The 26,709-nt window shown below is 34.8% G+C and overlaps 1 protein-coding gene across 2 annotated transcripts in view; it reads right to left on the bottom strand.

Moving 5' to 3' along the window:
• PHYHIPL (phytanoyl-CoA 2-hydroxylase interacting protein like) overlaps positions 1 to 26,709 on the bottom strand; it is a 99,640-nt gene that overhangs the window by 1,524 nt on the left and 71,407 nt on the right. For both annotated transcript variants that reach the window (XM_082720255.1, XM_082720256.1), the window contains exons 2-4: positions 13,912 to 14,108; positions 11,844 to 12,018; positions 8,176 to 8,293 (exon numbers count right to left, since the gene is read on the bottom strand). In XM_082720255.1, coding sequence (XP_082576381.1) covers positions 8,176 to 8,293; positions 11,844 to 12,018; positions 13,912 to 14,108 — 490 coding nt within the window. The remainder of the gene's footprint in view (positions 1 to 8,175; positions 8,294 to 11,843; positions 12,019 to 13,911; positions 14,109 to 26,709) is intronic.

Here is a 26,709-nt window from a genome sequence, read left to right as displayed (position 1 = left end):
AGTATTGGTTAAAAAATTGAATGTTTCTTTAAAGCATGCCAGAATTTAGTCCCAATATAGTGCTGTTTGTGTATATACATTGGTACAAAAGTGTCTTGTTTTGTTTTACGTTTGTGTGTTTTTCCTAGGTATGTTTTACCAATCAAGTCCCCTTTCCTGCATTTTTCTTACATCAGAGCTGGTTATTCTCCCTTTACCATCTCCCCAGATCTATTCTCCATCCTTTTTGCCTTCCACTGTGGGTTGGTTCATCTTTGTCCTTTGGTTCCTTCCATTTCAGTTCTGTTTATGGAAGACACCATCAGATCTAGGGGAGGAGGAAGTAAAGCCTTGAGTCTGCTGTCTTCTACTTCCTCCAATGCTTCAGAGCCTTGTAATACTGGTGTGGCTGGATTTGTATGTATTATATGTTTCTACTTTTCCTAGTGGGTGTCTACTATTCCCCTTCCTAAGAGTAGTAAAACCTTTCAACTCTTGATAGTTCCTGGTTGCTTTAGCATCTTTTATTAGTTGCCTTTAACTCTGTCTATAACTTTATAAATGGTGCTTTAGTCAAATTTTCTCCAGAACTCCCACTAAATGTCCCCTTCTTGCTGGGTCTTTGACCAGCATGACTTGGAATGAAAATTACAACCTACCACACAGGCATGAGAAGGTTCTCCCAGTTGCATGCTTCTAAAAGAGTCTGTGGGTCAGTGAGGTATGCCCAGGGTCCCTCCTACCTTTAGAATAGCAATGAGTCTTAAATTCTAATGCCTAAGAACTACCAAGGAAGCTTATTAAAAATGCAGATTCAAGGGAAGACAAAGCAACTCACACAGTAGAGGACACTGGATAAATAAGAGATGTATGAATATTCTGGATTAGACCCCATAATTTTATTCTTACTCTTCCTCCTTTCCTCCTGATGTTCCAAAATTATTTCCAGTATCATTCGTTCTTTTTTCAAACATTTCTTTTATAAAATACAATGGTCCAAAATCTTTGGGATGCAGCAAAAGAGGTTCTATGGTGGAAGTTTGTACAGGTCTACCTCGAGAAGCAAGAAAAAGTCTCAAACAATCTTACTTTACTAAGTAAGCAAGCTAGAAAAAGAACAAACAAAACCCAAACCCAGCAAAGGAATAATAAAGATCAGAGTAGAAATAAATGATATAGAAACTAAAATAAAAATAGAACAGATCAGTTAAACCAGGAGCTGGTTCCTTGAAAAGATCAACAAAATTGATAAAACTCTAGCCAGGTCCACTTTAAAAAAAAAAAAAGGAGCAAGCGAGCGAGAGAGGACCCAAATGCACAAAATTGCTAATAAAGGAGGAGAAATAACAATCAACACTACAGAAATACAAATAACTGTAACAGATCCTAAATGCCAATAAATTGGATAACTTGGAAGAAATGGATAAATTCCTGGAAACCTATAATCTACCAAAACTAAAGCAGGAAGAAGTAGAAAATTTGAACAGATCGATTGCCAGCAATGAAGTTGAATTGGTAATCAAAAAAACTCTCAAAAAAACAAAAGTCCAGGACCAGACAGCTTCACAGGCAAATTCTAGTAAACATTAAGATAAGAGTTAATATCCATTCTTAAACTATTACAAAAAAATACAAGAGGAAGGAAAACTTATAAATTAATTCTATGAGGCCAGTATCACTCTGATACCAAAACCAGATAAAGACACCACGAAAAAAGAGAATTACAGGCCAACATCACTCATGATAGATGCAAAAATCCTCAATAAAATATTAGCAAACCAACAATACGTTAAAAAATATACACCACAATCAAATGGGATTTATTTCCAAGATGCAAGGGTAGTTTAACATTCACAAAACAATCTAAACGATAACAGCAATAAGAGAAAGGATAAGAGCCATATGATCATATCAATAGATGCAGAAAAAATATCTGACAAAGTACAACATCCATTCATGATAAAACCATCAACAAAGTAGATTTAGAGGAAACATACCTCAACATAACAAAGACCTAATATGAAAAACCCACAGACAACATCATATTCAATGGGCAAAATCTTGGAGTTTTCCCCTAAGGTCAAGAACAAGACAGGGATGTCCACTCTCACCACTTTTATTCAACATAGTACTAGATATCCTAGCCAAAGCAATCAACATAAAGAAAGAAAATGTATCCGAATTGGTAAGGAAGAAGTAAAACTCTCATTGTATGCAGATGACATGTTACTGTATATAAAACCCTTAAAGACCACCAAAAAACTACTAGAACAAATAAATTCAGTAAAATCACAAGATACAAAGTCAAGGTACAGAAATCCATTTTGTTCCTCTATACTAATAATGCAGTAGCAGAAAGAGAAATTAAGAAAAAAGTCCCATTTACATACACCAAAACCAATAAAATATCTAGGTATAAACTCAGCCAAGAAGGTGAAAGACCTGTACTCCAAAAACTATAAGACCATGATGAAAAAAATTCAAGATGACATAAAGAAATAGACATTCCATGCTTATGAGCTGGAAGAACAAATACTGTAAAAATGTCTATACTACCCAAAGTGATCTACACATTTCATGCAATCCCTATCAAAATAGCAATAGCATCTGTCACAGACTAGAACAAACAATCTCAAAATTTGCATGGAATCACAAAAGACCTTGAATAGCCAAAGCAATCTTGGAAAAGAAAAACAAAGCTGGAAGTATCACAATTCAAGATTTCTAGTTATATTATAAAGCAGTAGTAGTTTAAACAGTATGGTATTGGCATAAAATAAATAAAATATACAATAAAATATTAAAATATACAATAAAATATAAAATAGATAAAATATAAAAAATAGACATGCAAATCAATGGAACAGAATTGAAAACCCAGAAATAAATGCATAATTATATGGATTAATCTTATTTTTGACAAAGGAAGAAAGAATATCCAATGGGAAAAACGTAGTCTCTTCAACAAATGATGCTGAGAAACTACTCGCAAAAGAATGAAACTGGACCACTTTCTTACACCATACACAAAAGTAAACTCAAAATGGACTAAAGACCTAAGTGTGAGATTTGAAACCATAAAAATCCTAGAAGAGAGCACAGGCAGTAATTTCTCTCACATCAGCCACAGAAACATTTTTCTAGATATGTCTCTTGAGGCAACAGAAACAAAAGCAAAAATAAAGTTTTGGGACCACATCAAAATAAAAAGCTTCTGCTCAGTGAAGGAAACAATCAACAAAATGAACAGCAACATATGAAATGGGAGAAAATATTTGCAAATGACATTATCTGATTAGTATTACCTGATTAGTGTCCAATATATATAAATAACTTCTATAACTCAAAACCAAAAACCCCAAATAATCCAATTAAAAATGAGCAGAAGAAATAAACAAACATTTCTCCAAAGAAGGTATCCAGATGGCCAACAAACACATGAAAAGATGCTCAACATCGCTAATTAAATAAATGCAAATCAAAACTACAATATTACCTCATACCTGTCAGAATGACTAAAATCAACAACACAAGAAACCAGTGTTGGCAAGGATGTAGAAAAAGGAACCCTCTTGCACTTTTGGTGGAACTGCAAACTGGTGTAGCCACTGTAGAAAACAGTAGGAAAGTTCCTCAAAAAATAAAATAGGTCTACCCCATGATCCAGGGATTTCACTACTAGATATTTACCCAAACAATACAAAACCCTAATTCAAAGGAATACAAGCACCCCTGTTTATTGCAGTATTATTTATAATCACTTAATTATGGAAGCAGCTAAAGTGTCCATTGACAGAGGAATGGATAAAGATGATGTGAGATTATATATATATATATATATATATATATAGTGGCATATTCAGCCAAAGAAAAGCATGAAATCTTACTATTTGCAACAACATGGATAAAGTTAGAGTATAATACTAAGTGAAATAAGTCAGTCATAGAAAGACAAATACCATATGATTTCATTCATATGTGTAATTTAAGAAGCAAATGAGCAAAGGAAAAAAAAGAGATAGACAAACTAAGAAGCAGGCTCTTAACTATCAAGAACAAATTGATGGCTACCAGAGGGGAGGTTGGTGGGGTGACAGAAGAAATAGGAAGTGGGGACTGAAGAGTACACTTGTCATGATGAATAAAAAAAATAGACAAAAAAATTTCTTTTAGTCATTCTTTTATAGTAGATATGCTGGTGACAAATTCCCCTTAATTTTCCTTCATCTGAGAATGTCTTGATTTCCTTTTATTCTTGAAGGATAAATTTTCACTAGATCCAGGATTCTGGGTTGACAGTTCTCTTTCAGAACTTAAAAATATTGTGTAGCTTCTTTCTGGCTGATATGGTTTCTAATGATGATGTGATTGAAAGACACCATAGATGAGGTATGGTGTTTTTCAGGATTTGCTTCTCTTCAATTTTCAGGAGTTTATGACATGTCTGGGCATGGATTTCTTTGTGTTTATCCTGTTTGGGATTTACTTAGTTTCTTTAATCTTTATATTTATGTCCTTTGCCAAATTTGGGAATATTTCAGCTATTTTTACTTTGAATATTTTATTGGCTCCACCCTTTCCTCCTTTCTGACTCCAATGACATTAGTATTAGATATCAGATCTACTATAGCCCTACAAGTCTGTGAAGTTGTACTCTTTTTTTATCTCAGTCAATTTTCCGCGACTCGGTGTGGGTAATTTCTTTTCTTTCTTTCTTTTTTTTTGGGGGGGGGCGGGTGGGGAGGAGCAGAGGGAAAGGGAAAGAGAATCTGAAGCAAGCTCCATGCTCAGCCTGGAGCAAGGTTCAATCTCATGACCTGAGCTGGAATCAAGAGTCAGATGCTAACCAATAGCCACCCAGGAGCCCCAGTTTGAATAATTTCTATTGTTCTATCTTCAAGTTTATGGTTTCTTTCCTTTGTGCTCTTCATTTTTTTATTGAGTCTATTCACTGAGTTTTTTACTTATAGTAGTTTTTCAGTTCTATGATATTCATTTAATTCTTTATATCTTCTATTTTTGTTTCAAGTATATTCGTAATTGCTTATTGAAAAATTTTTACAGTGGCTGTTTGAAATCCTTGTCAGATAGTGCTAAGATTCTGTGTTATGGCACTAATATCTGTTGATCATTTTTTCTCACTCATGATTTTTCTGATTCTTGGAATCATGAGTGGATTTCAATAGTATCTTGGACATTCAGAGTATTATGTTATGAAGCTGAGTCTTATTTAAATCAGTACTTTAGCAGACTTCTTTTGACTATGTATCAGCGGAAGAATATCACTTCATTGCTGTTAGGGGAGAATAAACACCAGGATTCACAGTCAGCCTCAAAGACAGGGGGATGACTACTGGGTGAAGTTAAGAGTTAAGTTTCTCACTAGGCTTCTACTAATATTATCTAGCTTGGAGAGCAAGAAGGTGTCTCAGTACTGCTCCTTATGTGGCTTTCACTGATAATGCAGAGGCAATACGTATTCCTAGGCTGTAGTGAAAAGTCCTGGTTTTCATTAGGCAATCTGCGATACCACCCGAGAAGGGAGATTGACAGGTACCACGTTGCCACTGGTGCGAGGGTATAAGTCCAGCTTCCCTATTCAGCTTTCTCTCACACCACCCCAGCAGGGGTTGGAGGAGTGGAAGGTGCTTCCTTGTAGATGGTAGAGGTGGAAATCTGGGTTCCCTACTTGACTCAGCTGGTGAGGGTGGGAATTTTTTTTTTTTTCCCTGATGGTATTTGGCTGAAGTAGGGCAATTATTGTCTAAAAGCTTTCTATTTTCAAGACTATCCCTTTTCTGGTCACTTGGGTAAATAGAGCAAATTTTCTGAGGGTATTTTTCTTAGTTTGTGCCCATTAGCATTTTGGGGTTCTTGGCTTCTTCAGAAATCAGTCAAGAATATAAGAGCTAAAAAGAAAACTCAGGGAACTCATCACTGTATTGTCCCTTGAGTCCCATGGTCCCTAACTGGCTATCTTCTACTTTTCAGTCTTCTTCCACCTTTCAGATTCTTACATTTCTTTTATATGTACAATCCAGAGTTTTTAGTTATACTTAATGGGAAAAATAGGGAGAAATGTTTCCACTCCATCTTGTCCTGGGTCATAATTCTTACCCTTTTTACAGCTACATTCTCATTAACAAAAACAAAACATTGATGTGATATGTGTCCAGCATGCATATACAAGTTCAATTAATGAAACAATAACAGCAGAAAATAGAGAGATAGAAATAAAGAAATATTCACTTAGAAATTTATCTCTAGAGAAAGAGATCAAAATGAACTTAATCCATACGGATTGAGTCAGAACTGACCAAACACTTTTTCATAATTTGTAATGATTTGGAAAGTCTGTAGCTAGTTAAGTGAAAGTTTCATTTCTATTCAAGCATTTATGACATTTTAAATGGATTCTGATAAAGGATGTGGGTCCTGATTAGAATTTGTTACCTAAAAATGAAAATCAAAGTCATTAAAGCTAATGTCTACTATTTTTTTTAAATAAAGTGTTTTAAAAAAGCAATGTTGAAGAACTGTACCCACCACTTGGGAAGTATATTTATTTATATATACTGCATGAAGATATAACTTACATGGATTTTACAACTGTCATTGAAACTCCAATAAAGGTAAATTTCCTTGTTAGTAAATACATCTTTCATACTGGTACACTGGAGTCAATTATACAATATACACAAATGACTTTTTCCAGGCAGTTTTTATCATTTCTTTTCTTCTTAGAATTTTTGAAAACAGATGATGCAAATTTTAGTATTGAAAGACCTGAAAATAGTCTAGTTTCTACCCAAAGGGCAGAGAAAATCAGGGAAATACTGACCTCCAGTGGCCACCTAAAATAGACATTGGCAATATTCTAAGAATCTAAAACCTTGTACCAAAGATGTATTATACTGATGTACTTCTTTAAAAAAAAAAAAAAAAAAAAAAAGATCTTTCTGTTTTCAAATTTTATGTTTAAAGGAAACCTTTTTTGTTTAATATATATGATCATTCCCACTCACAACTGACAAACATTAATTTGTGTTACATTTGTTTGTACTATTTAAATTAGGGTAAGGGCATCCCATCATGAAATACATATATAGACTGAAGGGTAAATAACTTATCAGATAAAAGAATTATGGATTAAACTCTGTGTTTATAAGATATTCAAACTTACGGTTTGCAGTATCAAAACATAGGGGAAAAAAAAAACATGATATTGCAAAGTATTTCATTTGATGAAATCAGATGCCTAAGTTCACCTATCTCTGATTCCCATTACAGTTTCTACAGCTTGGAGCTGATTAAATCTAAAACCACGATCTTTACTTAAGAAAACTAGAGAAGGAAGAAACAAATAACAACAAAGCTTCCTAATTTTTTCCGTTATAATGCTTTCAACTTAAAATTTAAAGACAGACCAAGGCTGTTAAAATGACAAATTACCGAGATTACTGTGTAAAAGTTTTAGAACCTATATAGCATTTATCATTTTAAAAACTTTAGTCTTAGCCTTTAAAAAATTCATCTATTTACTGTCCTAAAATTTTCATCTGCAAATACAAAAGGATTATTAGTATTAAAACTACCAGAAGCATGGATTTCTTTTGAATTCTTGGAAACTTCTTCCCAGTGTAAACACAGGCTATCTTCAAAATACTAACTGAACACTAGAATTCAAAAGTAAACAAAACACCCTGTCCTCAAGAATAATTAATCCAAGATAATGGCTAAAAGATCTCCACTTAAGACTGAAGCCTGAAAAATCACAACTGGTTCACCATATTTCACGAAAGCTACCTCCTCCTCTCCACCCATTTTCAATATCTTAAAGCAATCCACAAGAAAAGAGTATTTAGCTGAGTTATTGGGTGGCAGAGGAGTTTGTCATGTCTAAACCATCAGTCTAAACCATGGAGGCTTAAGATCTTCCACTCAAATAGACAGGAACTGTAGACAGGAACTGTATAATCATCTACAAATGATTATAGACAGGAATGTAAGTGAAGTGAAAAAAAATCCCATAATCTGATTTTTTCTACTAATTATTCTCAGAAATAAAAAAGTATAACCATTTTGAAAAGAAAACAAAAATTGCTATTTCACAGAACTAGATTCAAGGGAAACCTGAGCCTAGAGCTTGGAATGGCATTTAGTAAAGCAAATCACTATATATATTTTTATCCTTACCGAATATAGTCAAAATATTCTTTGTGTTGGTTACGATAGAAAACAGTAAATTTAAGCATCCGTCCTGCAATCACTTCAGCCTTCTCCAATAGCTGTGTTAGATGAACTTTTGAATAGTCTGAAAATAACAAAAAATTCTCTTACTAAAAATATATTACAAAGTTATCAACGACATGATTAATAAATTAGAAATTATTAAAATTTACCTTTAGGAAATTTATCTTAGTGAAAAGGAAATTACATTAAAAAATACATTGTCTTTGACACATTTTTCTTTCTACAAAAAATGTATTTGTTATGGTTTATGGGTTTTTTTTTAGGATACACATGCATTCGTTTCACTCTTTGAAATGAAAGATTCTGAAACAAAAATGGTAAAGAATGCAGGCTCTGCACAACTCAAGTAATAATATCAATTGGCACCACACTAGCTTTTCTTGAACCAACTGATAAATCAAATAAAAGAAGCTTCTAACCTGCAATCAATAGCAAATTGAATAGCAATAATAATGTTCATTTAATTTACTCTTTAAATCTATGAGGTTAGTGAAGTAGATTAAATATGACCATTTTATTGATGCAGAAATTGAGGCTCGTCACAGTTTGATTTGCCAAATGTTCATATAGCTAGAAACTAGGTCTCCAGTTTTTAGTTGATGGTTTTCAGGTACAAAGACACTTGAAAATCTAAAACTTCTCTCCAAGAAATTTGATACTTTCACCAAAACTTCTTGTTTTGAAAATTGAGGACTGTTGTCAAAATCCTCTACACCAAAATCTAAACAAAAATTGTCCATAAAGATTGTAAGACCTTCCAAATAAAAGCAATCTAGCTGAAATGCTCATGACGGCAGAGTTTGTTTATTAACTGCTTCATTGGCTCACATTTATTTAGATTAGAACATAATGCAGAAGACATCATGCAAAATTAGATGATCAGGTTAAAAGATCAAAAAGACTATTCTTCCTTTCAAAGAACTCACAGTCTAAATTTACAAATAAATATACATAGTTAAATATATAGCCAACTGTGACTTATAGGGTAAGCACAGAGTTGTATCTTAACATAGACTAGACTAGAAGTAGATTAGTTGGTGGTATTCTATTTTATTTTATATCAATATTTTTCACAGTACATATTGCACAGTATGTGCTCAATAAATGTGGAATGAATTACTGTACAGATTAAGGGACAATTTATACAAAAACCTTCTTCAAAATTTATAGATTAAACGTTATTGATAAAGTTTAAGTAAAAGTCTGAATTATTTTGATAATCTGAAACAATAAACTTCAAAAAGCTTAAGTTCCCTTTATATTTTCTCATGGAAATTAAAAATACAGAACAATTTACAGAAAACTATTATGGCACAGTTAAAAGCTGGAGTTTTATTATTCACCCAATAACATTCTTAGTAGAATTATGAGATATAGTTATGTAAAAGGGCAACAGGGTGATCACTCTAAATGAAAGAAGACAAAGACACATAAAAATAAATGTACTCATATGGCTAAACAGATTAAAGAACAGAGTGAATGTATATGCATCTATATACAAATAGGTATTTCTGAACTGGAAATGACAAAGGTCTTCCTTAAGCTAAAGAAGAAATAATATTTCACACTTTTCCTAATGTCAATGGGGATTTTAGCAGGTAAAGTATAGTTCTTTTAACTGGACAAATACTATGACTCTGTTTAGTGCAGTCCTATGGAAAATAGCATGTATTAAAACAATATCAAAACAGGCTGCGTCTTGTTTATGTGTCTGTCTTAGATTAAGCCTTGCTGGTGGGGTACAATGAAAGTAAATGGAAAGAAATGCAGTTAAAAAGAAAAAAAAAAGAAAGAAAGAAAACATAATGTAGACTCCAAAGAAATTTGTTTCAGGAAAAAACTGAGGGGATATATTAACTCCAATAAAATATATCAAATATAGGTAGAAGTTATATCATTGAGAATTCTTTATTCACTATTAATGTTACTATTAATCCAATATAAAAATCAGCTCTTTCATTACTGATAACTAAACTATGATTATATTTCATCTAGTTCAAAACGTATTTTTTTCACATTTAGCTTCTCTGACATGAGTCCAACAATAACTGTGTTAAGAAAACACTATTTCATAGTTTAACTGACAGTATTAAATGGTGGATCTTATAATCGGTATCTTACATAGGAAGAAATATGGTACCAGAGAGATACTATTTTCCTTGCTCTCAAAGATTGAAATCTTTAGCAATCAAGGATGTTATAATCATTAGCAATTTCTCCATATATAAAAAGGGTTGAAGATAAAGTCAAAATAACATAGAATTAAAACTTTATCCATTTAACATATCCATAGGAAAAGTTTTACACTGAGTTTGAGATTAAGAAACAAACACAAGATAGTGAGATAAAGCAGTTACTAAGTATATACTGAGTCTAAAATAAAGCAGGTGTGACGTTATGGGGAGAAAAAAAGCCTGGTTTATCTGAAGGATCCCTCGGATGGAGAAAGTTGCTAAGCAACCTACAATTAGTTGAGGCAAATTGTTTTTAAAACTTTTTCTTCAAGTTCCTTTATGTTGAAAAAAACACTTAGCTGTTCTCCGTAAGTTTTTAGAGGAAATAATCGCCTATACAAAGAAGAAATAAAGCCCCATTCTAACAGACAAGGAGAGAATGACAGATGTATTCAGGTAAAGATATCTTTGTATCACTTCAACACCTATTTAAGTGCTCACCAAATATTTCTTTCTTAAATGAATGAATAAACAGATAAATGAATGAGATGAATGGTAACATTTCCAATTTAATGGAATATTAAAGTACAGTTAAAAATCAAAGGGGATGGGGCTCTCCACATTAGATATCTCAATGCTAAATGGCTATGAGGTACTTTCTAACCAACTGAGCCATCCGGGCGCCCCAACTATGAGGTACTTTCTAATGAAGCAAAGACACACACACACACACACGCACACACACACACACACACACACACACGTGTGTGCAACACTAGTTTAGTTATAGATTTTCAGCACTTGAGTGAAAAATCCAGTAACATTTCTGCTAGGTAAAGTCATTAAGATCTGCATCCATTTCCCTAAGTTAGAGAAAGATGTTCCTGACTTCTTTGTTTAAATTATCTGTTAATTTTTTCTTTTTTTTTAACATTTGACAGAGAGAGAGAGAGAGTGCACAGGCAGGGGGAGCAGCAGGCAGAGGGAGAGGGAGAAGAAGGCTCTCTGCTGAACAGGGAGCCAGAGATGCTGGTCTTGATCCCAGAATTCTGGGATCATGACCTGAGCCGAAGGCAACCACTTAACAGACTGAGCCAACTAGGTGCCTCCAATATCTGTGAAAATTTAAAAAAAAGAAAAAAAAAGTTCTCTCTCCCAAAATGAAGTTCAAAATATGTTTTAGTGTATTTGCAAAGTTTTTACCCTGAAAAATCAAACAATGCAGCAAAGAATTGATTTAATGCCATTACTCAGCTTTTGCTGAGAATCTAAATTCACTCCAACCATATAGCAGTTTGTTCTATTACACAATGCTATTGTAGATGTAAAAATAACCCAATGAAATTCGTATTACCTTATGATTAAAACATATTTTCCTGTAATTAGCTTTTAAGGAACTATTAAATATTTTTCTGTATTTGTACCTAGTTCTCTTACCTGCTGTGCAGAATTCTATAATTTCACTCCATTCAGACACAACATAATCACCATCAACCTGTTTTGAGGCAGTCTGCACTGCTACTGTATATTCAGTTCTTGGGCTCAAAAACCAGTGTCCACGGACAGTCATGGGCAAAGGAACAGCTTTTGCCACCAATTTAGTTGGAACATCCTAAGACAAAAAGAAAGAAAAACAGGAAAGAAAGAAGGGTGTAGGGAGGGAGAGTGGGAAGAAATAATTTAGCAGTATAACCTGAATCAACTGTAAACAATGTGGAGGAACTTATTAAATTCCTTGCTAATAATTTTCCTCTTTAAAGATATTTAACAATTGTTATAGTCAAATCTCTATTCTCCAGATATAAAAAATAAGGTCCAATTTGATCAAAAGACATGCCCAAGGTCATACAGCTAGTTAATGACATTCATGTATTTAGATTCTTGTTTTCCTGATTCTTGTTCTTCTCGGTACAGTCCTTATATATGCTCCTCAAAATGCAATATCTAATATCAAATAAAACAAAACAAAACTTCCAAAAACCCAGAAACATGACAAATAAAATTCAATGATTTTCTATTTTAAAATATATTTGTTTAATTTATACTATCCATTAATTTTACCAGAGTAGCCTATTACTAAATAGTTTATATGTAAAGGGAGAAAACATTTTAAAATAACTATTTTAAGATAAATCAGTTTTATATACAAAAGGGGTAAGATCTGTTTCAGTTTTATTCAAGTATGGACTTTGTGTCACAGAAATGTTTAGGTATTTCCAAACAATGATTAATAAAGTTATTAAACTTGCTAGTTGAATATTTACTACATTTCTAAGACATGGTTTTCTAAGTGTGGATGAGTAAAAGGGGGTTAAATCTTGACCTAATCATCACTTAACGTTAAGTATTTCACAGCTATTTCAAGGAAATAGTTCAAAACTGCCTCAAGAAGACAAATGCCAGCAAAGAAAATACCCATAACCAGAAAGCATAATCAAAATTAGAACATGGTTAGAATAACGAAATATCAATCTTGTTCTCTCACACTTATCTGTACATATAATCCTCACTTATCATTAGTGTGTATAACTGCACATTTGGTAAAAGACACAATTTCCAGAAACGATAAGGCAACTCTTCCAAAAAAATTGCCAAGTTAAATTTAGTATCAATATAAAAAAAGGACCAGTTTTCATCAGTGAAAATATTGAAAAAAAAAGACAGAATACTGAATAACTATTATTCTTTCTATACTACCTCCGATGTGTATGTCGAGAGATGTATCAGCAAAGATACGTGGTAAGTAGACTGTTATAAGAATAATACCAAAGAGGTGTTAACGGGTCTAAGAAATATAAAGGTTAGTTTTCATTCTCAAATCATAAAATAAAATTGACTACATAAAGCAATGTTCAGCCCTAAAGTATTTTGTAAATACCCTAAAGTTTATAAAGCTTTATCATATTCCTCTCTCAGCAGTTATTATGGGGAAAAATATATGCCTTAATGAAAACTATGCATTGCCTATAGCATACTCTACTGGCTATTTTCTTTTGCTTCTCTGAAAGTTATTTTATAATACTGTAATCTTTAGATCATGGATAACAGTTATTCTTATCTAAAAACATGCAAAGAATTTTGTCCATCTATCCCTTCTGGCCCTTGCTTCTTCCTGACCCCAAACCGGTTTGGCCTGTAGTTCTACATTTATTTCAATATCCTGATCTATAACTGTGTCTATTCTTTGGATTATCCATTGAACTGGTTGTAACACCTCATCAGTTAGCTCATTAATCAGTTAAATCTTTAACACATGTTCATTTTTATGTCTATATGAGAGTCATGATTTTACCTTTTTGGGAAAAATTTTATTTTATAGTATACTTATCATTTTGTTTTCTTACTAAATTTCTTAAAAGGATAGGGTTTTGAAATGACATGTAATTTTTACACTTCCCAATGTCAATACATCACATAATCAACAAAACATTTCCTCTTTTAAATAAATGTCCTCATACTTAGATTTTAAGATGCAAATGAATAGAAGTAAATGTTAAGATTTTACCTTGTGTTTAAATTTATTGGAGTTCTTGTTCTCTTTCTTATTGAGGTCAATGAAATAGTGTGTAATACGGTCCTTTGACTTTGAATCCATTTCCCATGAAATCTTGAATGAGTCACATGTAATATTGCTTATTTTAATGTTATGTGGTACAGGAAGTTCTTCCATCTCCGCTATGCCACTGTCTTGTGATTTGTTTCCTGCAAGAAAACAATGCACAGGTAGTTTTCAACTAATGTATTTTTCTAGGTCGCAAGGCCATCAGTTGTGTTTACATTTCTTTTTTTTTCTTTTCCTAAATAAACTTTTCTTTTTTAAAGATTTTATTTATTTGATAGAAAGAGACATACAGAGAGAGGGAATACAAGCAAGGGGAGTGGGAGAGGGAGAAGCAGGCCTCCCATCAAGCAGGAAGCCCGATGCGGGCCTCGATCCCAGGCCCCTGGAATCGTGACCTGAGCCAAAGGCAGACGTCCAATGACTGAGCCACCCAGGTGCCCTTAAATAAGATTTTTATTTATATATTTGAAAGGGAGAAAGAGAGAGAGAACACAGAGGGGGAGTGAGAGGGAGAAGCAGACTCCCTGCTGAGCAGAGAGCCTGATGTGGGGCTCTATCCCAGGACCCTGAGATTATGACCAGAGCCTAAGGCAGATGCTTAAGCGACTAAGCCACCCAGTTGCACCTATGTATATATTTCTGAACTCAACTACCTAATTACTAAAGCTGAGATTTCATTATTGTTCATGAAATGGTTTGAGTGTTAATGATAGCTAATGCCATTTACAAAGTCATTTTACCAATAAGAAAAAAAGCAAAACTGAACTAGTCCTTACCACTTCTACATTTTCAATTTACTTTTCCAATTTCTGCTTTCACAGAATGTAAAACAAACAAACAAACAGAAAAAAAAAAAAAACCACTGATAATCCATCCTTCTAATCTATAAAAGACTGGCCTTATATGGTAGGGTCCATCTGGAAAGAACCAAGAGAACATTTTTCATATACAACTGATCAATTCTGCTTTAATGTCAGGTGTTTGAAACTATACGAAGTCACAAATGTTGCTAATGAAAGAACCCAAATAAAAAAATACTTTTGTCGGGGAGGAGTCAAGATGGCGGAGAAGTAGCAGGCTGAGACTACTTCAGCTAGCAGGAGATCAGCTAGTTAGCTTATCTAAAGATTGCAAAGACCTGAAAATCCATCGGCAGATCAAAGAGAAGAAGAACAGCAATACTGGAAACAGAAAAACAACCACTTTCTAAAAGGTAGGATGGGCGGAGAAGTGAATCCAAAGCGATGGGAAGATAGACCCCGGGGGGAGGGGCCGGCTCCCGGCAAGCAGCAGAGCAACCAGCACAAAATCAGGACTTTTAAAAGTCTGTTCCGCTGAGGGACATGGCTCCAGAGGCTAAACCGGGGGAAGCCCACGCGGGGTCAGCGTGGCCTCAGGTCCCGCAGGGTCACAGAAGGATTGGGGGTGTCTGAGTGTCGCGGAGCTTGCGGGTATTGGAACGGGAAAGCCGGCTACAGAGACAGAGCTGACAGTAAGCTCACAGCTCGGAGTTACCTTGAACCGGTTGCAGGCTCAGTGAGCTCGGAGCACAGCAGAAGGTCAGGCAGACGGGAGTAACTGGGCGCTGTTCTCTGAGGGCGCACCGAGGAGTGGGGCCCCCAGGCTCTCGGCTCCTCCGAGCCAGAGACCAGGAGGCTGCCATTTGTATTCCCGTCCTCCAGAACTCTACAGAAAGCGCTCAGGGAACAAAAGCTCCTGAAAGCAAACCCGAGCGGATTACTCACCCCGGCCCTGCTAAGGGCGGTACAATTCCGCCTGGGGCAAAGACACTTGAGAATCACTACAACAGGCCCCTCCCCCAGATATCAACAAGAATTCCAGCCTAGAAAAAGTTCACCTACCAAGGCGTGCGGTTTCAATACCAAGGAGAGGAGCAGAATTCCAGAGGAGGAGAAAGCAAAGCACGAAACTCAAGGCTTTTTCCCTGTGATTTTTTTTTTTGTCTTGCAGTTAATTTAATTTTTTTCTTTATCATTTTTTGTTTTTAATTCTCACCTTCTGGTAAATTTTTTTTAACTTTTACATTTTTCTTTTTTAACGTTTTTTAACTAGTTTAATATATATATTTTTTCTTTTTTATATTTTTCTTTATTTGTTTTCTTTTTTAAAAATTCTTTTCTTTTCTTTTTCTTTTTTCTTTCTTCCTTTTTGAACCTCTTTTTATCCCCTTTCTCCCCCCTCACGATTTGGGATCTCTTCTAATTTGGTTAAAGCATATTCTCCTGGGGTTGTTGCCACCTTTTTAGTATTTTACTTGCTCCTTCCTATACACTTATCTGGACAAAATGACAAGATGGAAAAATTCAACACAGAAAAAGAACAAGAGGCAGTACCGAAGGCTAGGGACCTAATCAATACAGACATTGGTAATATGTCAGATCTAGAGTTCAGAATGACAATTCTCAAGGTTCTAGCCGGGCTCGAAAAAGGCATGGAAGATATTAGAGAAACCCTCTCGAGAGATATAAAAGCCCTTTCTGGAGAAATAAAAGAACTAAAATCTAACCAAGTTGAAATCAAAAAAGCTATTAATGAGGTGCAATCAAAAATGGAGGCTCTCACTGCTAGGATAAATGAGGCAGAAGAAAGAATTAGTGATATAGAAGACCAAATGACAGAGAATAAAGAAGCTGAGCAAAAGAGGGGCAAACAGCTACTGGACCACGAGGGGAGAATTCGAGAGATAAATGACACCATAAGACGAAACAACATTAGAATAATTGGGATTCCAGAAAGAGAAGAAAGAGAGAGGGGAGCAGAAGGTATACTGGAGAGAATTATTGGGGAGAATTTCCCCAATATGGCAAAGGGAACGAGCATCAAAATTCAGGAGGTTCAGAGAACGCCCCTCAAAATCAATAAGAATAGGCCCACACCCCGTCACCTAATAGTAAAATTTACAAGTCTCAGTGACAAAGAGAAAATCCTGAAAGCAGCCCGGGAAAAGAAGTCTGTAACATACAATGGTAAAAATATTAGATTGGCAGCTGACTTATCCACAGAGACCTGGCAGGCCAGAAAGAGCTGGCATGATATTTTCAGAGCACTAAACGAGAAAAACATGCAGCCAAGAATACTATATCCAGGGGCGCCTGGGTGGCTCAGTGGGTTAAGCCGCTGCCTTTGGCTCAGGTCATGATCTCAGAGTCCTGGGATCGAGTCCCACATCGGGCTCTCTGCTCAGCAGAGAGCCTGCTTACCTCTCTCTCTCTCTGCCTGCCTCTCCATCTACTTGTGATTTCTCTCTGTCAAATAAATAAATAAATAAATAAAATCTTTAAAAAATATATAAAAGAATACTATATCCAGCTAGGCTATCATTGAAAATAGAAGGAGAGATAAAAAGCTTCCAGGACAAACAAAAACTGAAAGAATTTGCAAACACCAATCCAGCTCTACAGGAAATATTGAAAGGGGTCCTCTAAAGCAAAGAGAGAGCCTACAAGTGGTAGATCAGAAAGGAACAGAGACCATATACAGTAACAGTCACCTTACAGGCAACACAATGGCATTAAATTCATATCTCTCAATAGTTACCCTGAATGTTAATGGGCTAAATACCCCTGTCAAAAGACACAGGGTATCAGAATGGATAAAAAACCAAAACCCATCTATATGTTGCCTCCAAGAAACTCATTTTAAGCCCGGAGACACCTCCATATTTAAAGTGAGGGGGTGGAAAAGAATTTACCATGCTAATGGACATCAGAAGAAAGCAGGAGTGGCAATCCTTATATCAGATCAATTAGATTTTAAGCCAAAGACTATAATAAGAGATGAGGAAGGACACTATATCATACTCAAAGGGTCTATCCAACAAGAAGATCTAACAATTTTAAATATCTATGCCCCCACGTGGGAGCAGCCAACTATACAAACCAATTAATAACAAAATCAAAGAAACACATCAACAATAATACAATAATAGTAGGGGACTTTAACACTCCCCTCACTGAAATGGACAGATCATCCAAGCAAAAGATCAACAAGGAAATGAAGGCCTTAAACGACACACTGGACCAGATGGACATCACAGATATATTCAGAACATTTCATCCAAAAGCAACAGAATACACATTCTTCTCTAATGCACATGGAACATTCTCCAGAATAGATCACATCCTCGGTCCTAAATCAGGACTCAACCTGTATCAAAAGATTGGGATCATTCCCTGCATATTTTCAGATCACAATGCTCTGAAAGAATTTAATCACAAGAGGAAATTTGAAAAGAACCCAAATACATGGAGACTAAACAGCATCCTTCTAAAGAATGAATGGGTCAACCGGGAAATTAAAAAAGAATTGAAAAAATTCATGGAAACAAATGATAATGAAAATACAACTGTTCAAAATCTGTGGGACACAACAAAGGCAGTCCTGAGAGGAAAATATATAGCGGTACAAGCCTTTCTCAAGAAACAAGAAAGGTCTTGGGTACACAACCTAAGCCTACACCTAACGGAGCTGGAAAAAGAACAAGAAAGAAACCCTAACCCCAGCAGGAGAAGAGAAATCATAAAGATCAGAGCAGAAATCAATGTAATAGAAACCAAAAAACAATAGAACAAATCAACGAAACTAGGAGCTGGTTCTTTGAAAGAATTAATAAAATTGATAAACCCCTGGCCTGACTTATCAAAAAGAAAAGAGAAAGGACCCAAATAAATAAAATCACGAGTGAAACAGGAGAGATCACAACTAACACCAAAGAAATACAAACTATTATAAGAACATACTATGAGCAACTCTACGCCAATAAATTTGACAATCTGGAAGAAATGGATGCATTCCTAGAAACATACAAACTACCACAACTGAACCAGGAAGAAATAGAAAGCCTGAACAGACCCATAACCAGTAAGGAGATTGAAACAGTCATCAAAAATCTCAAAACAAACAAAAGCCCAGGGCCAGAAGGCTTCCCGGGGGAATTCTACCAAACATTTAAAGAACTAATTCCTATTCTCCTGAAACTGTTTCAAAAAATAGAAATGGAAGGAAAACTTCCAAACTCATTTTATGAGGCCAGCATCACCTTGATCCCAAAACCAGACAAGGATCCCATCAAAAAAGAGAGCTATAGACCAATATCCCTGATGAACACAGATGCAAAAATACTCAACAAAATACTAGCCAATAGGATTCAACAGTACATTAAAAGGATTATTCACCACGACCAAGTGGGATTTATTCCAGGGCTGTAAGGTTGGTTCAACATCCGCAAATCAGTCAATGTGATAGAACACATCAATAAAAGAAAGAACAAGAACCATATGATACTCTCAATAGATGCTGAAAAAGCATTTGACAAAGTACAGCATCCCTTCCTGATCAAAACTCTTCAAAGTGTAGGGATAGAGGGCACATACCTCAATATCATCAAAGCCATCTATGAAAAACCCACCGCAAATATCATTCTCAATGGAGAAAAACTGAAAGCTTTTCCGCTAAGGTCAGGAACACGGCAGGGATGTCCATTATCACCACTGCTATTCAACATAGTACTAGAGGTCCTAGCCTCAGCAATCAGAGACCAAAAGGAAATTAAAGGCATCCAAATCGGCAAAGAAGAAGTCAAACTATCACTCTTCGCAGATGATATGATACTATATGTGGAAAACCCAAAAGACTCCACTCCAAAACTGCTAGAACTTGTACAGGAATTCAGTAAAGTGTCAGGATATAAAATCAATGCATAGAAATCAGTTGCATTTCTCTACACCAACAGCAAGACAGAAGAAAGAGAAATTAAGGAGTCAATCCCATTTACAATTGCACCCAAAACCATAAGATACCTAGGAATAAACCTAATCAAAGAGGCACAGAATCTATACTCAGAAAACTATAAAGTACTCATGAAAGAAATTGAGGAAGACACAAAGAAATGGAAAAATGTTCCATGCTCCTGGATTGGAAGAATAAATATTGTGAAAATGTCTATGCTACCTAAAGCAATCTACACATTTAATGCAATTCCTATCAAAGTGCCATCCATCTTTTTCAAAGAAATGGAACAAATAATTCTAAAATTTATATGGAACCAGAAAAGACCTCGAATAGCCAAAGGGATATTGAAAAAGAAAGCCAATGTTGGTGGCATCACAATTCCGGACTTCAAGCTCTATTACAAAGCTGTCATCATCAAGACAGCATGGTACTGGCACAAAAACAGACACATAGATCAATGGAACAGAATAGAGAGCCCAGAAATAGACCCTCAACTCTATGGTCAACTCATCTTCGACAAAGCAGGAAAGAATGTCCAATGGAAAAAAGACAGCCTCTTCAATAAATGGTGCTGGGAAAACTGGACAGCCACATGCAGAAAAATGAAATTGGACCATTTCCTTACACCACACACGAAAATAGACTCAAAATGGATGAAGGACCTCAATGTGTGAAAGGAATCCATCAAAATCCTTGAGGAGAACACAAGCAGCAACCTCTTTGACCTCAGCCGCAGCAACATCTTCCTAGGAACAACGCAAAAGGCAAGGGAAGCAAGGGCAAAAATGAACTATTGGGATTTCATCAAGATCAAAAGCTTTTGCACAGCAAAGGAAACAGTGAACAAAATCAAAAGACAACTGACAGAATGGGAGAAGATATTTGCAAATGACATATCAGATAAAGGACTAGTGTCCAGAATCTATAAAGAACTTAGCAAACTCAACACCCAAAGAACAAATAATCCAATCAAGAAATGGGCAGAGGACATGAACAGACATTTCTGCAAAGAAGACATCCAGATGGCCAACAGACACATAAAAAAGTGCTCCATATCACTCGGCATCAGGGAAATACAAATCAAGACCACAATGAGATATCACCTCACACCAGTCAGAATGGCTAAAATCAACAAGTCAGGAAATGACAGATGCTGGCGAGGATGCGGAGAAAGGGGAACCCTCCTACACTGTTGGTGGGAATGCAAGCTGGTGCAGCCACTCTGGAAAACAGTATGGAGGTTCCTCAAAATGTTGAAAATAGAACTGCCCTATGACCCAGCAATTGCACTACTGGGTATTTATCCTAAAGATACAAACGTAGTGATCCAAAGGGGCATGTGCACCCAAATGTTTATAGCAGCAATGTCCACAATAGCCAAACTATGGAAAGAACCTAGATGTCCATCAACAGATGAATGGATCAAGAAGAAGTGGTATATATACACAATGGAATACTATGCAGCCATCAAAAGAAATGAAATCTTGCCATTTGCGACAACATGGATGGGACTAGAGCGTATCATGCTTAGCGAAATAAGTCAAGCAGAGAAAGACAACTATCATATGATCTCCCTGATATGAGGAAGTGGTGATGCAACATGGGGGCTTAAGTGGGTACGAGAAGAATAAATGAAACAAGATGGGAATGGGAGGGAGACAAACCATAAGTGACTCTTAATCTCACAAAACAAACTGAGGGTTGCTGGGGGGAGGGGGTTTGGGAGAAGGGGGTGGGATTATGGACATTGGGGAGGGTATGCGCTTTGGTGAGTGCTGTGAAGTGTGTAAACCTGGTGATTCACAGACCTGTACCCCTGGGGACTAAAAATATATGTTTATAAAAAATAAAAAATTAAAAAAAATTTCTTTTTTCTTTAAAAAAATATCTGAGTGACAGTCTATAGAAATTACTCTTCCATTTCCCTTTTGTTTTGGATACTTATATGTAGAAATAGCATGCGATATTTATACTACATATATAAATAATATTGAAGAACATTCTCTTACAAGTTATTATGTCAAGGATTATTCCAGGATTTTTTTATCCATTGTGTCTTGATCAATTTAATTCTGAGTATTAAAACAAAAGATACGGCTAAAAGAGGAAAAACAAACAATTGCCATGTTGATTAGTATCATTAAAATCTTGAAGAACTTATCTGACATCTGGTTATTAAGAAGACTGTATTCTGCATTTCCAGTTAAAGAAAATGAGATACTAAAAGAGAAACTTTGTCTGACAATATAGAGTAGAATCTGATGGATGATAGGTCAAAAATAGAAAAAATATAGGCTTGCCAAGTTTTTTTCATAGATAGGGAAGATACACTGAGTCAAATTTCATTCTACTTCTTATGTTCTTTTACCCCAAGCTAACATAAAATTGAATGCCCCAGAGGAGAAAAAATAAATATAATTGTTATTCATATGATAAAATGTGGTAGATCATAAATCAGCTACATAACTAGTTCCTTAACAGAAGAAAATAGCAAGTCTTTATCAACAAAAATTAAAAATAACAACAATGAGTAATATATTGTGGCAATACGTTCCATTTCCAGATTAGATTATGTTCTCCTGCCCCCCACACTCCTATCTCAACCCCACACTCCTATCTCAATTGTCATATATACTGATATAACTGTTAAAATGATATAAAACTGTTGACAATTGCCAGTCTTATTAAATCTTTGACCCATTTTGTCTCATCTCAAGCTGTGTTGTTGCTAGAGTACCTGATGACCATTGAAAATTATTTTCAAAATAACTTAAGTTCTTTAACTTAATGTTAAATGTTCTTTGAACATTTCTTGAACAGTACTTTTAAAAATCCTTCTTTCTTCTTTTACCCTCCTCTCACACTCCAGTTTCTCCTGATCCCCTCTTCATAAAACTCCCACAAAAATTACTCTCTCACTTTTTTCTTTCCTTCTCATCTGGCCTAATGGAACCCCCAAATTGCTTGTGACCTAAATAAAAGCTTTTAGAAGTCAAGGGAGGGTAAGAAACTAAGTGGAAGCCTTTTGATGGACTTGGAAAAGGAAAGGTAGTAAATACTCAAACATTCATAATTGTTCTATTTAGAAAAACTCAAAGTTTTTACCTATTATTCTGATTACAGTTATCTTTAAAATATAAATAATAATACTAAAAAAGTTTCTGGACACTGATGGTAAAAGTTTCTGTAGAACTCATCTACATTATGACTCTCCATATAATTTCATAACAACTGAGTGAAAAAATTATTTAAGATCATAGAAAAAGAAAGCTACTTTGCATTTCACCCAATTTAATGAAGACATAACTTCAATATATTAACACTAAGATACAGAAGCTTGATATTTAAACTTCCACTGTTATCTGATTCAACCTTAAAGTTATAAAAACTGATTATTACCTAGAATATAATATTTTGTTTTGTATTTTTTTCTAATAGTTAAAATTTGAGGAAAAATGTTTGCATTTATTAAAATGTAGAAAGTTTTCTTAAATCTTATTTTACCATTCAGAATATAAAGCTCAAACCTATTAAGGACTTGTTATAAAAGAATCTTTATTTCCTATATATTTATCATAATTCCAGTTCTTTTTTTTTTTTTTAAGATTTATTTATTTATTTGACAGAGATCACAAGTGGGCAGAGAGACAGGTGGAGAGAGAGAGGAAGGGAAGCAGGCTCCCTGCTGAGCAGAGAGCCTGATTCAGGGCTGGATCCTAGGACACTGAGATCATGACCTGAGTCAAAGGCAGAGACTTTAACCCACTGAGCTACCCAGGCACCCCCATACTTCCTAGTTCTTAACAAAGCCACTAGATTAACCTCTGTGCAGGTTTCTTACTTGGGTACAAGTAGTAAAAAAATTAGTTTAAAGCAGTCCTATCAGTTTATATGTAACTTCCTTTCTCTTCACACTCTGTGAATCAATTTTTAACTGAGATTTTGAGATAAGTGACTGAAGACAATGATTCTGTCTGTATAATCAGTGAAACAACTGTGATTCACATGACACCAATATTTAATAACCAGCCAGTACCATCTTAGAGCTGTACAATCAAGTGCATTTCTAAATGCAGCTTCCATTTCTTTTTTTCAATTTTCACTTTTTCATTTAAAAAGTAAGGTATAAAATATTTATCTGTGAGAGTTAAGAAACAATTTTGTCATAAGTATGTAGGACCCTGCTAATCTCCAACAATTTCTTTTAATAGGTGTTAAAAGATAGCTACCGTATAAAGTATAACCAAGTGAGAAATTAAATACTGAAGAAAATAACCCTCAAATATCAGAAGTTCTCCCTTGAAAAGATTAATTTGATTGTAGCAATGGCTAAAGCAGGATTAATGTGAAGAACTAGTAGAGTAAGTCTGTGTATGTGCAAATGTTAAAACTGTTTTATGGTGGGGTGACTGGGTGGCTCAGGTGGTTAAGTGTGACTCTTGGTTTTGGCTCAGGTCATGATCCCAGGGTTGTGAGACTGAGCCCTTCATAGGGCTCTGTGCTCAGTGCAGAGTTTGCTTGGGATTCTTTCCCTCTTCTGTGCCTTCCATCTCTGCCCCTCCCCCAACTGGCGCACACTCTCTCTTTTCTCTCTCTCTTGCAGCTTCCATTTCTTTTCTCTCTTTCTTTTTTTTTTTTTAATATTTTATTTATTTATCTGACAGAGTGAGAGAGAGCATAAGAGGGGAAAAGGTCAGAGGGAGAAGCAGACTCGTCATGGAGCTGGAAGACTGATGTGGTCTTTATCCTGACACCTCAGGATCATGATCTGAGCTGAAGGCAGTTGCTTAACCAATTGAGCCACCCAGGCGCCCACAGCTTCCATTTCTTAATAAGACTTCATCTTAAGAGTAATTCTAGCTACGTTTTTCTACTTTACATGACAAGTAATTCTAAGATCTGTGAGTATAATGCTGACAGGTAATACTGAATGGAAAACAAATTAATGACACTTTTATCTATCCAAAATATGAAAACTGCTTTTCAGAACAAACATTTCAAAAGCACTTTTGTAACAAATTGATTCACTTTTAAAATATTTTTCCCCTCTGTGCTAAATCTATTAATTGTTGGAAAGCATTTTTTGTCTGCATTTTAATGTTATTAAAACTGCCTATTGGGACTTGTATATTAAACTCTAGGAAACTTTCTAAGATAACTAAAAATCAGAATGTGATACCCATCTTCTTAGAATATTTTAAAATAAAATCTCTACCTTCAATGATTTGTTGCTATACTTTTAGCAGGTGTTGAACTCAAGTTGCTTCTCATATTGACCCTGACAAATCACTTAGATTTGTAAAGCTGATTGAGGATCCTTATCACACTGGCACTTAGTTATGTGTCCCTTCATATTTATTTTTGTTAGTTATTACAACTTTTACTAAGTTGCAATTATCTATATATCAAAAGTACACAACAAAAAACTACAAAGATGTAAAATGTGGGAAATATCATAATAAAATTATGTTATGTGATAACATAATTTAACTGAAAGACCATATTCAGGGAATCAAATCATGATTCAGAAAACATGAAACTCTTTGTTGTAGGAGAAGTAAATTTTTTTTTAAAAAATGGGATGTCATTGATGTATAATATATTATGTAAGATTAAAGTTTACAATTCTGTTAATTTGATAAATATATATGTATTTATATTTATATATTGCGGTATGAGTACCACTATAGAATTGGCTAATAACTCCATCATGTCCCAAATTTAACATTTCTTTTTCATGGTAAGAACATTTAAGCTCTGGTTTCTTAGCAGTTTTGAAGTATTCGATATAGTATTGTTAACTATAACCACAACATTGTGAGAGAAACAGAATTTCAACAAGTGAACACAGTAGTGAAAAAGTTGAGGACACAGATTCTAAATGGAGACAACAGTAAAAGCATTAAGAAACAGTACATCTTTTAGGTAATTCAGCACAGGGTATAGGAAAAAATACCGAACAAGAATACTGAAAAAGAAGACCAGAAATGTGGCATAGAAGTTGAAGAGTTATCTAAGAGAAAAAACTTATGGTTGATTTAGATGGAGTTCAATATGTATAAAACTGAAGATGAAATTTTAGTAAAATTTATTGTCAGACTCATATAATTAGTTCAAATGTGCCCCTCAAACACCAAGAAAGCAATTTTTTAAGTATCCATGAGTGTCCAATATAAATCCACATTTTTTAAGACACAAGTGCTGTATGTATGTATGTATGTATGTATTACGTTTATTTGTTTGAGAGAGAGAGAGAGAGCATGAGGTGGGGGGAAGGGGCAGAGAGAGAGGGAAAAGCAGACTCCTTGCTGAGCAGGAAGCTGGAAGTGGGTCTCAATCCCAGGATCTGGAGATCATGACCTGACACGAAGGCAGACACTTTAACAGACTGAGGCACCCCACAAGCTCTTTATTTAAAGGACCTTGAGAAGATTTAGACTCACTAAAACATTTTAGCCTACAAAAGAATAATAGTCCACTTCACAACTACCTTCAATATCACATACTTCCATCTATGAATATAAAAACCAGTATAGTTACAGCATTATGAATTTCTATATATCTATATACATTTCTACATGTCAATATATTCTATAAATTATCCAATCTGTAAGAAATAGAGATCCTTTAAATTTGCTTTTTTTTTCTTTTTTTCCCCCTTCCCCCTCAAGAATTAGAAAAGCTGTTCTAAACAAACATTACCCATTATAATTATTATTTCTTTATTTCAGGAGCATTTTCCAGAATAGAAATTATGCAACATAATCTTTTTGTCTCATTTATAACATATGTATGTGTATTCATCTGTGTGAATATACAATCACAATACAATGATACTATATTTTTAATACATTTATACAGAGATTTAAATTACTTGCTATCAAAGTTCTTAGCTAAAATTAGAATCTGAAATGTTTTCTTTATATTTATCTTTTTAAGAAAATATAGCAGAGAAAAAACTTACTTGGTTATCAAGATTACCTCATGAAG

The sequence above is a fragment of the Mustela nivalis genome (assembly GCF_964662115.1).
Source record: "Mustela nivalis genome assembly, chromosome: 2".
Lineage (NCBI taxonomy): Eukaryota > Metazoa > Chordata > Mammalia > Carnivora > Mustelidae > Mustela > Mustela nivalis.
The sequence above is the reverse complement of the archived record's forward strand: the minus strand, read 5'-3'. Positions and strand labels throughout refer to the sequence as shown.